Source organism: Chenopodium quinoa, unplaced genomic scaffold (assembly GCF_001683475.1).
Source record: "Chenopodium quinoa cultivar QQ74 unplaced genomic scaffold, ASM168347v1, whole genome shotgun sequence".
Lineage (NCBI taxonomy): Eukaryota > Viridiplantae > Streptophyta > Magnoliopsida > Caryophyllales > Amaranthaceae > Chenopodium > Chenopodium quinoa.
The window spans coordinates 1899542-1914484 of NW_018745324.1; the positions used below are offsets into that span (position 1 = coordinate 1899542).

Genomic DNA, 14943 nt, shown 5'->3' on the forward strand with positions numbered 1-14943 from the left:
TGGATAATTATGAGCTATATATAACGCAAATTTCATATAAAGACGGAAAATCAAACCATCTAAAGGTTCCTTAACAAACAAAATCAAACCATTATAAGTGTAGGTAATGAGTTTGCAAAATACACTTTTCTAATGAACACTAAAAATTAGCATACAAAAGATAACGTACACAATGTCCAATTTGCAAAACCACAAGATAACATTTACAATATAAACCAAAATTATAAGCTTAAGAGAAAGTTCCCAAAAGGAAGCTAAAATAGAGAATAAAGCATTACCTCAAATGCCATTGATCCTCTCTATAACACTAATAAGACCTTGAATGCCAACCTTTCCATCACCATTAGCAACCATCACAACAAAGAGTTGCTTCCTCAATGATGCACCTGGTATAACAACCACCTCATCCTTATTACCACCCTTCCCCTTCAGCCCCTCGGCGAAATCAAGTCCCATACCAATATCCTTCACAATGTATTCAATAATCCCACCAAGCTCAAAATCCCTATCAATCATCCTTTGTCCAAATAACTCCATCACCATAGAACCAGCAGCCCCGCCTCGAACCGCTTCCATCCAATCCCTCCTATCCAACCCTACTTTCCCTGCAAAAACTAACCCTTCACTCAACCCCACCAAATTTGCACTAACCATAATCTGATTAGCTATCTTACAACTCTGCCCACTTCCAAGACCACCCATAAAACTCACTTTACTACCCATAATCTCCAACAATGTAGACAACCAACTAACAACATTTCTCTCTCCTCCAGCAAAAATAACCAAATTACCATTCCTAGCACCTGCATCTGATGAGGGAAAACTAGGTCGTTATCTAATCTTCCCTTGGTCAAACTAAATTTATAAACACTTAACAAGGCCTAATACGAGTATAGAGGCAAGTCAAGGGTCGAACCCAAAGGAACGGCAATGTTTAGATTATGCGCCTAAGCTAGGTCGAAGACAAAGGTAAGAGAGAATACTAACAACTAACAAAACAAGTAACCAAGGAAATAAAACACTAGGAACGGGGATCAACAAGTAATCATGTCAATTGCAAAAACTTGGGAAGAGCATGACAATCAAAGGTTGTGAGGACTAATGATAAGAGCAATCAATAGGAATCAAAGAGATATCTCCTAATTGTTAAGCTAGGGTTCACTATGAATAACAAATAAAGAGAATCACAATCAAAACCAATCGATAATTGCAATTCCTAAATCAATTGTTCATGTCATTAGCAATTACAATGCAATCTAGCATAATTCTCAAGGCCTAATTGAATTACACAGATGCAAACCTTCACTAATCACTTTAATCTCAACAATCAATCAACACAATTCCCAAATTAATCACAATTAATCAATCATACAAGTTTCACCCAATTCCTAGCCAACCAACTATTCAAGAATCATCATCTATCAACTAACAACTATGGAAATCAAGAATCAACAAAATATCAAGAACAATTACACTAATCAAGCATCAAACATCAAAATTAAACCAAACAAACATGAAATTAAACAAAGCAATAAGGTGAGATAGAGTTAAGAATGCTCATTGATAATAGAGAAGATCTTGAACACAATTGTCACCCTTATATCTTCAATCTCTCAATCACCATTGAAATTCTTCACTTTCACTCTCTAAAACTACTCCTAATTTAGCCTAATCTAGAGAGAGAAGCTCTCAACCTAAGAGAGAAACTATTCTAAAAAATAAGAATTACATGAATGAATGATAATGAAAACCCCCAAAAACAATCTATAAACAAAAGGAGAAAAGAACCTTAAAATCGTAAAATACCCAGAAGCCCGCGCCCTGAGAGAAATCGGCCGCACCCGCGGACAGCCCGGAAGCCGCGCCCGCGGGGCCAAGGCCCGCGTCCGCAGGGAGCCCGCGGAGAGTTACTGCCCAAAATCGGTAGAAATAGGTTGCGGCATATTTGCAAGGCCAACTTTGGAAGGCTGTAACTCACGATCTAGGAATTTTATGAAGACGTGTAACCTATCATTGGAAAGATTTTCAAGTCTAGTTTCCAACCCAACTTGAATCACCTCAATCCAATCTGTAGAACTTGAGATATGGACGAAACAATGCACAAAGGTCCTTTTTGATACTTTGTAAGCCTTCATTTTCCTTTATTTCTTGGATTGGCTTGACTTGCGTGCTTGGCTTCCCTAACTTGGCTCCATTAAATTCCATTAATGCACTTGAGCTCCCTCGATGATTAAATCTCGAAAAGCTCGACACACCTACAAAACAAGTCAAACAAACGGAGAAGCGAGGGAAATAGTCGAGAAATGAATAAAATAATAAGAAAACCATTAAAAGCACGCATTTCTCTAAACTAACACACAAACACGCAAATCAAGCATTATTCCCTAAAAACACGACATAAACGACTAAAAACGAGCAAATAAAATCCAAACCAAGGGAAAAACGATGAATTTATTCAAGCAAATAAAGAAACAAGAAAGATAGAGGATGAGAATATACACTAACTCACTTTCGTAGGAATCACAGTCAATTTTAGCAACTAAAGACAAGCCATTTAAACCCCTAGATCACCCTAGAGGACGAGTGATGCTCTCGTAAAGGTTTCCTAAGAGATTAACCCATAACTCTCATAATAATACAAACAAGGCAAAGCATAAAGAAGGTAATCAAAAGAAAAGAAGAGCAAACACATGTTCATGAAAGGACTTTTTAAAATGTACAAGCACAAATGAATGCAAATTTTTCTAAATAAGTAAGGGAGTGCACGCTCCGAGATACCTAAGGTTGATTGAAACATAAATATGCTAAGCATAGGAACTAGTTATCACACTCCACTTCCATCCCAAACGGTCTTACCGCGTTCCCCCTACTAATCTCATATCTCCCCTTAGTGAGCGTCTCATAGATTCCACGAAGGAACCGGAAAAAGATCAAAATTTTGGCTTACTCGACATCTTGACTTCGCATCCCCTTTCCTTAGGCTATAACCCATGATTCCCTCCACCGATGAATGACTCAACCCCTAGGTCAAAAGGTCTTCCCAAAGGTTGTAACGTAAGGCAAAAAGGGTTAAGGTAAGCTAAATTTAAAATTTGGTGGTTAACCTAAATTGTGAGGCAAAGATTGCGCATTTCTTTACACCATAACCAAGTAATCACCAAACAAAAATACCAACACCCCCAAGCTTATTCAAAGCTAAGATCACAAACATATACACAAAAAGCGTGAGAACGCTTCCCCCCAAGCTTAAACGGAGCTTTGTCCTCAATGCTCAAAAAGGAAGAATACTCACATAAAAATATTTTTGCATTTTTCACTTTTTTTTTCATATTTCTTTATTAGTGCTTTGTCCTCGCCTCTTTTAACTTTGGACGACTTTTTCAAATTTGCACTTGCTTTGTCCTTGCCTTTTTTTAACTTTGGACGTCTTTTTCATTTATTCACTTGCCATTATTCACAAAATATACACAACACAAACTTGCTTTCAAGAGAACCAAATATCCAAACTCCTCCACCACAAACTCCAACAATAATGAACAATTGCTTCACAAAAACCAAGAATGGAAACGAAAATGAAACAAAAGGCTCAAGATCTAGAGATGTGGCTTGAAAAGAAGGGAAAAAGGCTCAAAAGGTTAGCAAGTAGGCAAATGTAAACCCAAAAACCGAAGAAAATGAAAACTATCCCAGAAAAGAAAAATTACCACCTCAAAAAGAAGCCTTTGTCCTCCCTAGGTGGTTCCGTCTCGGTCTTGGGAACCATAAGTCAAGATTCTAGATTAGGTCCGCAATAGTCAAGGATCCATGCCGCTCATGCAAGTAAATGTTGAAGGCTTGAAAAATAATGAACCTCACACAAATGTAGCCAAAAACTCACTATGGGTGTCAAATCGACTATAGGGAGCAACTACCAATCATGCCACAAACAAGTAGAATCCGGCTTCATGATCCCCCTAGTTCTAGACAACTACCTTAGCATGCTTTATCCTAGAATCAACCAAACGTAATCTCAAACCGTGCACACCACTACCATTTAGGAAGAAAAACATTCAAGTATACAAGTCCAATTGTTATTATGTCCAAAGCAAGAACAAAACAAAACGCATTGAAAATTTGCCTTGATAAAAACAAAAATCTTTTTGGAGTTTTTCAAAATAAAAGAACATGGAAAAGCATATACAAAGGTGCATAACATATTTGAATCAACATCCCACCAAACATGATAGAATACCCTCCCCCAAGCTTGAATGAGACATTACAATCAAACATAAATCAAATAATCCATGGGAGGGGAAAACAAGGAGAATTATCCAACAATACCAACACATGCCAACAAGGCATCAACCATGAGAGAGAGAGCAAGGAAAGATATTACCGGACTTAGGTGGGTGTAAATACCCGCAAATGACCCAAATTAACCTTTCAAAACTAATTTCCTCAAGAATTGAACCTTGCCTTCCATATGCTAGCAAAAATAGGAGTCAAACTTCCTTGATTCTTGATCCAAATCGAAGCACCAAAGTATATCAAGTCATGTACCTAGAAAAAGGCACACAAACATTTCCATGAGAGAACATCTATTCTAAAAAGCAAATGAAAATCTAATCTAAAGCACGGGTTACTTCCCGAGAAAGGCTTGCTTAAGGTCCAAGCTTGACCGCTCTAGAAAATAATAATTCAACGCACGCAAGAGCTTGTCAAATGCACTACTACACATTTCATAGGAGAGAAGGTAGGAAAATGACGCGAAGAGTACGTGCAACAAGGATAGTGCACGCAAATGAGGAGAGAGATGCCAAGAAAAGGAAGAGGAAGAATCAAAAGAAAATTCAACACAATATGAAGAAAAAGAAAAAGAAGAACAAGAAGAAAAATAAGGCAAACTCTCCTCAAAATATTTTTGGGTGGTAACATCACCCTTTTCCTCAATTGGGGACAAATGAGCTTCATACAAATCTTCATAGACAAAAGGGTCCCCAATAGGCTCATTGACAAAAGAAGGGAGGGAAATAGGAGTGTAAGGGATATGGTTTAATCTTCTTGAAAAAAGGGTATGAGAAAAGAGAAAAGGGGCTATGGTCTCACAAATGAACTTTTTCTCACCACCATGCCTCAAATCACCAATAAGAGCATGGAAATCAATCATAGAGTCCTCAAAAGAAGAACACTCATGATATCCATCTCCCTCAAACATCCAACCTCCAAGAGGAACAACATAATCCCCTCCATCACAACTATGAACAACAACTCCCTCAACAACTTTAAAGCCCAAGGTCTCAAAACCATGCATGAATGGATGCAAATTCATTTCAAACTCATCTCTCTCCCATGAAGCATCCTCAATGAACTCATTTAAAAAGCTATGGGTTTTCTTTTGACTCTCAAAGAATGCATTGGACATAACCTCAAACGAGTCTAGATACTCATGGATAGAAGAATCACAATCATGCACAAGAGACTCATCAAGATGGGAAGGAGGGTTAGGATAATCAAATTCAACACTCTCTTGGTTTTCAACTCCTTCACCATCACTAACATGCTCACTAAAAGGGTCCTCACCCTCTCTTGGTTGTTCAAAATCATCATCATCATCATCATCCTCAACACACACATTATATAGGGATTTTTCACATACAAGCATCAAGGATGAAAATTCATTTTCCAACTCTTCTTTTCTTTTCAATTCTTTATTAAATAGATCCTCACCCTCTCTAGTCATCTCCAATTGGCTCCTTAAAGTTTCCATCATTTGTCTCTCTAAAGGCCTAAGATTAGGATTCATCTCTAACTCCCTCAAAGATTCATCAATTTGGCTATAGGGGACTAGAGACTCATCACAAGAGTTTGGAGAATGAAAAGACAAAGAGGGTTGATCAATAGTATAAGAAGAGTCACAATCAAGGGTAGGACCATGCACATTAAATCATGAGCATTTTCGCTAAATAGGGGAGAAGGGGAACAATTAAGCATATGAGATTCGTTATTAAGGGAATGAACTACATCACAAGAAGACATGACAAATAATGAAGAAAATTGAAACACGCCATTAGCATCCACTTGAGCATGCACTACATCATCATGAACAAGAGGAGAAATAAAGTTGAAATCATGTGTTCTAGGTTCACTTAAGGGCTCATGTGACAAATCTTGGGAATTCATGCTAATATTAGAAGAATCAAGACAATGCACATCAATATTAGAATCATGAATACCCCTATTATAAACATCCCTAGCAAACCAAACATAAAAATCCCAAGCATTATCAATTGACAATGCTCTAAATTCACCATTATGCATGCATTCAACTTCATCCCTAGTTTGATCATTCAAACCAAAATAACAAATCTCACAAGCCTCCCAAAGACTACAACAATTATAGTCCAAAAATCCCTCAAGTCTATTGAAATATTCACAAAAAGGCTCATTGTCAAATTGAGGAAACGAGAAATATGCCATTTTTATACAAAACAAACAAAAATCAAATAAAAGAAAAGTATATACAAAGACCTATACTCAAGCAATTAAAAACACTCAAACATAGACACCGTTCCCCGGCAACGGCGCCATTTTGACGAGGGGAAAACTAGGTCGTTATCTAATCTTCCCTCGGTCAAACTTAATTTATAAACACTTAACAAGGCCAAATACGAGTATAGAGGCAAGTCAAGGGTCGAACCCAAAGGAACGGTAATGTTCAAATTATGCGCCTAAGCTAGGTCGAAGACGAAGGTAAGAGAGAATACTAACAACTAATAAAACAAGTAACCAAGGAAATAAAACACTAGGAACGGGGATCAAAAAGTAATCATGTCAATTGCAACAACTTGGGAAGAGCATGCTAATCAAAGGTTGTGAGGACTAATGATAAGAGCAATCAATAGGAATCAAAGAGATATCTCCTAATTGTTAAGCTAGGGTTCAATATGAATAACAAATAAAGAGAATCACAATCAAAACCAATCGATAATTGCAATTCCTAAATCAATTGTTCATGTCATTAGCAATTACAATGCAATCTAGCATAATTCTCAAGTCCTAATTGAATTACATAGATGCAAACCTTCACTAATAACTTTAATCTCAACAATCAATCAACACAATTCCCAAATTAATCACAATTAATCAATCATACAAGTTTCACCCAATTCCTAGCCAAAAAACTATTCAAGAATCATCATCTATCAACTAACAACTATGGAAATCAAGAATCAACAAAATATCAAGAACAATTACTCTAATCAAGCATCAAACATCAAAATTAAACCAAAACAACATGAAATTAAACAAAGCAATAAGATGAGATAGAGTTAAGAATGCTCATTGATAATAGAGAAGATCTTGAACACAATTGTCACCCTTGTATCTTCAATCTCTCAATCACCATTGAAATCCTTCACTTTCTCTCTCTAAAACTACTCCTAATCTAGAGAGAGAAGCTCTCAACCTAAGAGAGAAACTATTCTAAAAACTAAGAATTACATGAATGAATGATAATGAAAACCCCCCCAAAAAAATCTATAAACAAAAGGAGAAAAGAAGCTTAAAATCGTAAAAGACCTAGAAGCCCGCGCCCTCGGAGAAATCGGCCGCGCCCGCGGACACCCCGGAAGCCAGGCCCACGGCCAAAGCCCGCGCCCGCAGGGCCGAGGCCAGCGCCCGCGGCTAAAGCCCGTGCCTGCGGGGAGCCCGCGCCCAGCCCGCGGAGAGTTACTGCCCAAAATCGGCAGAAATAGGTTGAGGCAGATTTGCAGGGCCAACTCTGGAAGGCTGTAACTCACGATATAGGAATTTTATGAAGGCGTGCAACCTATAATTGGAAAGCTATTCAAGTCTAGTTTCCAACTCAACTTGAATCACCTCAATCCGATTTGTAGAACTTCAGATATGGCCGAAACAATGCATAAAGGTCCTTTTTGATACTTTGTAAGCCTTCATTTTCCTTTGTTTCTTGGATTGGCTTGACTTGCGTGCTTGGCTTCCCTAACTTGGCTCCGTTAAATTCCTTTAATGAACTTGAGCTCCCTCCTTGATGATTAAATCCCGAGAATCTCGACACACCTACAAAACAAGTCAAACAAACGGAGAAGCGAGGGAAATAGTCGAGAAATGAATAAAATAATAAGAAAACCATTAAAAACACGCATTTCTCTAAACTAACACACAAACACGCAAATCAAGCATTATTCCCTAAAAAAACGACATAAACAACTAAAAACGAGCATAGAAATATAAAGAAAACTTAGCCTAAAGGTGCCATAAATGGCACGGATCAGCATCACCCCCTGAAATAGGAGCATCAATTGCCCAACAATCTTTCTCACGAGCAGCATCATTTATCTCCTTAGCTAACTCAGGATGACTACTAGTATTATCAATCACAACACCATTAGAGCTCAAATCTGATAAAACCCCTGTTTCTTTGGTTAAGATAATTTGTCGAACATCTTGCGGGTGTCCCAGCATCGTAAAGACGATGTCTGAGGATTTGGCAACGTCAGCCGGAGAAGCAGCGAGGTGCACACCAAGAGCGATAAGTGGGTCGGCTTTTGATGGGGTGCGAGCGTAGATGGTTAGAGAATAGCCGGATGAGAGTAGGCGAGATGCCATTGCAGAACCCATAATGTCGATACCGATCCAGCCAATTTTGGTGGCAGATGGTGTGATTGGAGGGAGATTGAGAGCAGCCATTTTTAGGGGTGGTTTGTTTGATTGTTAGTTTAGTGGCAAGATTTGGTCATGGATGCTCTCGAATTGGTTGATGATGATAGAGACTCAAGTCAACAAGTCTATTAACTACGAAGTATTTATTTATTTATTTATTTATGCGGAAAAATTCTTAAATTTAAAATGTCTACTTTATTTATATGATAGGTTAGAACTCGTGCGATACACGGTTTGTATAAAATTCATTTTTAATTTGTACATTTTAAAAATAAATCGCAATTATACATGAATATAAATAAGAATTATGTATATTATGTAATTTTCAATTTTTTATTTTCATCAAATTATGATATAGTATCCATTCAATGTCGTCTAATTCATAGTTCAATATACGAGGTCATTTATTAGTGTGCTATTTAAAATTGTTTCAATTTCCTACGATAAATTAATAGGTTTTAGCTATAATGTGCTATTTAAAAGTGTTTCAATTTCCTACGATAAATTGATAGGTTTTAGTTATAACTAGTATAGTACCCGTGCATTGCAATGTGGCGATAAGTAATTTTTCTATATTTCTTTTATATATTTTTTGTTGATATCATTTTAAAATAACTTGGCTTGCTTTTAAAAAAAATATTAAAAACAATTGGTATATAAATATTAAAAAAAAGGAAAATGTTATACATAGCCCATAGGGCTACATATAAGCATTAAATTTACACTTGAAAATCGTAAAAAGTTAAGAAATCATCAAAATATAAACACTAATAACACTGATTTACGCGTGTTTTTCTCATGAATTCCTAATTTTATGTAATTTTCAAGAGTATATTTAATGCTTATATATAACCCTTAGGGCTACATATAATATTACCCTAAAAATAACATGTACATAGTCTTTTTTTTTTTTTAAATGTTTATTATTTATTGTTATATTCTAATATTTACTACAATATTATATAAAATTTTCTAAAATGATGGTTAGACAAAATGTATTTAATGATTCATCATCTATTGAGCTTATATGTTTAGAGTGGAAGCTTAAAAAAATGTATATTATTATACACTAGTACATAACTAACCTTAAGTAACACCTAAAAATTGTTACATAAAGTGTTAAAAGTGTTATTATAGACAATAGGTAACACTTTAGTGGGTGATACATCCGCCCATGATACCTTAGACCTTATGTAACACTTTAGGTAACATATAGTAGCACTTTTAAAAGTGTTACTCTAAACCCTCTTATGTAACACTTATCTTATAGTATTAGTATCATTATTTAAGTGTTACTTTTATTTCTAATGTAACACTTACTTATCTTTAATAACATTTTTCAATTATATAATATTACTTTATCTAACATAGTGTATCACTTTTAAAAACTAACGTAACACCTTGTTGAATTTTAAGTAACATTTTTCAATCATCTGTTGTTGACATAGTATCCCTTTATTCAACATTAGGGTATCACTTTTAGGAAACTAACTTAACACTTTATTATTTATGATTATCAATATTAGTTAAAGTATGCAAAATTTTTAATTTTTATTTAATATAAAAATAATAGTAATATATTTGAAATTAACATAGACATACAATAATTAGGATTGATATAATTTCATAGTTTCTTAAAAAGAAATTCCATAAATACCAATTTTTTTTTGCTTGGCTAAATAATCTAATAAACAAAACAAATAGAAAGTCAACTTCGATCTCTAGATTAGACCATCAAAGTCCAAAGCCAATAGCAGCAGCCAGTAGGTAGTAGTAACAACAGTCATCAGCCCCAGACATCACCTAATTGTAACAGCAGATAGCAGCAGGCCAACACGCAGCTAGAAGTAACAGCAGATAGCAGCAGCTTGGAGTAACAATAGTCAGCACTATGTATTACCAGGCCAACAAATAGCAGCAGCAGCAAACATCAGTAGCATCAACAAACATCAGTAGCATCAACAAACATCAGTAACAACAGCAGCAGCAATAGTGACATCTACAGCTACATGATGCAAGCATGTTTCTTGTGGCCTTGACAAAAGTACTTCTTTCCATCGTCTCCAAACTTCCAATGCTCAACTCATGGTATATCACTCCCCTGCTCATAAATGAATAGCAAAAGTAAATATAATGAGAATTGAAAAAAGTGTAACCTTTTTTTTTCTTTTTTTGAAACCAAAAAAAGTGTAATTTGATAGTCTAAGAGTAAATGAAATGTACTTTTGAGCAAGGACTACCAAGACCAGATTTCATACATCCTAAGTAAACCCGAGGCTGTGAACTTGTACTACTAATCATTACAGGAAAGCTTCAATTATGTAATTAAAAGGTGTTGAAATGTAGCAATCCTATGTATCTAGAAAAGAATTATATATCCACATCTTACATCCTACACTTTTTTGTCAAGCTTAAAGTTTCAAATGTCATCCATAAGCAAAAATACAAAGTAATATATAACCTTACATACTTCGTCATATTGAAAAATAGCATAAGAGACAAATCTTGTTATTTTAACATACCTTTTTCTAAATAATTCTCTTTCTAGAGAGTATTTAATCAACTTATCAGCAAGAAGTGATGGGAAATGAAAGATACAACCAAAGACAAACATAAAGATACGTGCAAACTTCCTGTAAACAATCTAGGAAGAAGAATGAATGGGGACATCTACAATCCAGACCTCAGAAAATAAGATAACACACGACAAAGAAGATTAAGGATGGCTGCAAAAGAAATATTTGACAACAAAGTCCTCTACAATGATAGTAGTTCATCAGGGACTTATTTTAGGATATTGCAAATAAGTATTGGTTAGGTACACGATGATCAGTTAGGTAACTTATCTTAAAAGGTAAATCATGTACATGTACCTTTTGCGAATAAGTATTGGTTAAAGGTACATGTATATGCAAATAAGTTTTGGTAAATCCTCCATGTATTTGTACATGCATGTACCTTTTGCGAATAAGTGTTAGTAAATCAAAAGGTGCATGTACATGCAAATAAGTGTTGTTAAATCAGAAGGTACATGAGCAATTATCAATAAGTAAAGGTAAATCATGTACCAGTACAAATACCAGTCAACAAATAATACCATATATACTTATATAGTCACCATGATAAACAGAAATCCATCAAGATATAACCCAAAATCTCCACAAAATTCAATCAAAAAACATGAAACAACTAGAAATTCAAACATCCACTAAGAACAACAAGAAAATTTCTACATTTAAACTAAAACCCATAAAACAATTACCAGGCCAAAATCTGATTGACCCACCATTATACAACATCAAAAACAAATCTAACAACTGCCTACTTCTTCAAATAATAAATCAAAAGATACAACAACATCCTCGAGTCACATAATCATCAATAAAGCCCACCATCTACAAACCAGTCATAATTTCAACAAATTTCAACATAGATCCAAAGAAATACACAAAACCCAATGATTTATAAAAGGAACAAGAAGCAACTACATGTATTTATTACCTTTTGATAATTTTATTAATGTTCTCATTTCATTATGCTTGATCTTGTAGTCCTATTTCTCTTGATTTGGTGATTCCACTATATCTCTCCATTCGGTTTGACTAGAAGAAGCTCTGGTAGAAAGTAGATGCTTTAGATTGATATTAAATATAGAAAGTGTGATATCTTCTTACCTATCATCACTGTTTGATTCTACGGCGACGCCAGTGAATTGTAATTTAAAAGCCTAAGATAATATAATTATTCCCCTAACATGTTGGAGACAACTAAACGATTTCCAAATTAGAGTTCAAAATTATATACAACATACATAAAAATAATGACTTACAAATGTCGAATTCATCAGCATATTTATTAATGGATTACTGGATGAATGAATGAACAAATTAAACGTGAGCCAAATCTAAAGTTTAATTATTAGATGAATGATGAAAAGAAAGATGTGTTAGAGAGTAGCACAAAATAGAAATTAAAATGCGGGAAAATTGAAAAAAAACTTACTTTTAAAATAAGATCTTACCTAATGAGCAAACAATTGAAGACCTCCTCCACCTCTGCCGCCACCCGCCACTAATCTGAACAAGGTTGGGGAGAAAAAGAGAGAAAATGAATACATTGAAATCCTAAAATTAATTAGTTATATAAATATTTAAGGTTTATTAGATTATCTATAACGAATTTAGGAGATAGAAAATTGAAAATACATAATCAATTAACGATAAACCCTATATTTTGAAATGTGAATTCGATGATTTATAAACAATAACCTAGAAGTTGCTTCAATGGGGGGTTAGAGATCGAAACTGAGAAAGCTCAAAGTCGCTTCAATGGAGGAAAAAGATCAGAATGCCGAGCGAGCGAGAACTCCAGCAATTTGCTAACAAATCTTCAAGCTTACGAAACAATGAACTATTCGATTAAATTCAACCAAATTTTTGAGTACTTTAGGGTTTATATGATAGTATGTACTATATGTTACGAATTTAGGAGAGAGAAAGTTGAATATAAAGACTCAATCAACAATAAACCCTAGATTTCGAAATGAAAATTCGATGATATAAAATACATTACCTCTGATTTCATAAAGGGGAAAGCTCAGAAATTGCTTTAATGGAGGATAGAAGAAAGCTTGGAGGTAGCTTCAATGGAGGAAAAAGATTAGATAGTCGCTTCAATGGAGGAGAATTCAAAGTACGAGGGTAGATTAATTGATTTTGGGAGAAGGAAGTTACTCGTAAGTTTATAATGTTACTTAAGTTAAAAGGGTTACATCAAGTGTTACATTCTAACAAAATGTTACCAAAGTGTTACTTATAAATCTAGTAATTTTGCATTTTAAAAAATGTTACCAAAACGTGTTACATAAACTCAATTATGTACTAGCTATCAATATCTAATATTATTGTATATTGAAAAGATTCAAAAGTAGTAATGAGTATACAACAATATTGATGCCAAAGTCAATTTTCGTATTTTTAGTTTTAAACCTACTTAATCCTAAAATCTAGCAAGTAAAAGGAAAGGGCAAACAAATAAAAATATAAATAAATTGATGATATCATAAGTAAATTTGGAGGGAAATTTTTTAATGAGAGCTTGACACGTATGACACTTTAAGGAATTGATGACATCAGCACGTTTTGTTTTAGTAATAGTTACTAGGTTAGAACCCGTGCGATGCACAGTTTATATGAACCTATTTTTAATTTGTACGGAGTACATTTTAATAATAAATCGCTATTATACATGAATATAAATAAGAATTACGTACATTTTGTAATTTAAAATCTTTTATTTTCATCAAAACTATGATACAGTTACTGTTCGACGTCGTCTAATTCATAGTTCAATATAGGAGATCGTTTATTAGTGTGTTATTAAAAATTGTTTTAATTTCCTACAATAAATTGATAGGTTTTAGCTGTAAGATATAAGCTTTTAATATTTAAAATTCAAAAATGTTAAATAGGATAACTCTACAAAAAAAAAAAAAAATTACATCATCTTTGCATTTAGGCGGCAAAATTTTTATTAAGAGAATGACACGTGGGTAGTTATGGTGTCATCATTTTCTTATTTAGTAATAGTTAGTAGAATAGATGTAGAAGCTTTTAATATTTAAATTTCAAAAATGTTAAATATGATAGCTCTACAAAAAAAATGACATCATCATTGCATTTAGGCGGGAATTTTTTAAATAAGAGAGTGACACATAGACAATGATGACATCAACATCTTCAGTTTTAGTAAAGTTAATAGATATTAGATTAGATTTAATTTATTTACAAAAATAATAGAGAATAACTGAAAATAAGTTTTAATTAGGAAAATAATTTGGTTTTGGCAAAAATACTTTTAGTTCAATAAAAATAATTTCAGTTTGATAAAATATAATTTTAATTCATTATATTTAAATATCCTGCATTATCAAAAGGGATTATATGACTGTATATAACCTTCAATCCCGGACACAAAATTTGTATATATATATATATATATATATATATATATATATAAGGAGTTTTTTTCCGAGTTTATAAAGAGCCAGGATTTTGATTTTTAAAAAATTATTAGAGCGTCATGCGGGATTTAAAGCGTTACGTGTAGGATTATGTTACGTAGTATTATTATTTTATAGCGCCACGTAAGATTAAAATAAAAGGTTTAAATTTATTATAGAAATAAAATACTATCTTTTTAAATTGGAAATTTTATCTAAGAGAAAAAAGTTATTTTATTTTGTATATCTTTAAAAAAATACTATTAAACTTAAAAAATAAA

General features: G+C 33.9%; 1 protein-coding gene and 1 long non-coding RNA gene across 5 annotated transcripts; both read right to left on the reverse strand.

Annotated features, from left to right (window-relative positions):
- Positions 1-279: 279 nt before the first annotated feature.
- LOC110712714 (probable 3-hydroxyisobutyrate dehydrogenase-like 2, mitochondrial) lies at positions 280-8688 on the reverse strand. The gene is made up of 3 exons (XM_021891170.1): positions 8280-8688; positions 3705-3707; positions 280-809 (listed from the first exon to the last, which is right to left on the reverse strand). The coding sequence occupies exons 1-3, from the start codon at positions 8686-8688 to the stop codon at positions 280-282; spliced, it is 942 nt and encodes a 313-aa protein (XP_021746862.1).
- A 1572-nt stretch (positions 8689-10260) lies between these two features.
- On the reverse strand, positions 10261-13410 carry LOC110712683. 4 transcript variants are annotated; one of them, XR_002509665.1, is made up of 5 exons: positions 13234-13410; positions 12930-13048; positions 12683-12737; positions 12163-12275; positions 10261-10762 (listed from the first exon to the last, which is right to left on the reverse strand). It is a non-coding gene; the product is annotated as an uncharacterized LOC110712683 (long non-coding RNA). The 4 variants fall into 4 exon arrangements; XR_002509664.1 differs by having other exon boundaries at positions 12930-13071; XR_002509663.1 differs by having other exon boundaries at positions 12930-13055; positions 13234-13408.
- Positions 13411-14943: the final 1533 nt, after the last annotated feature.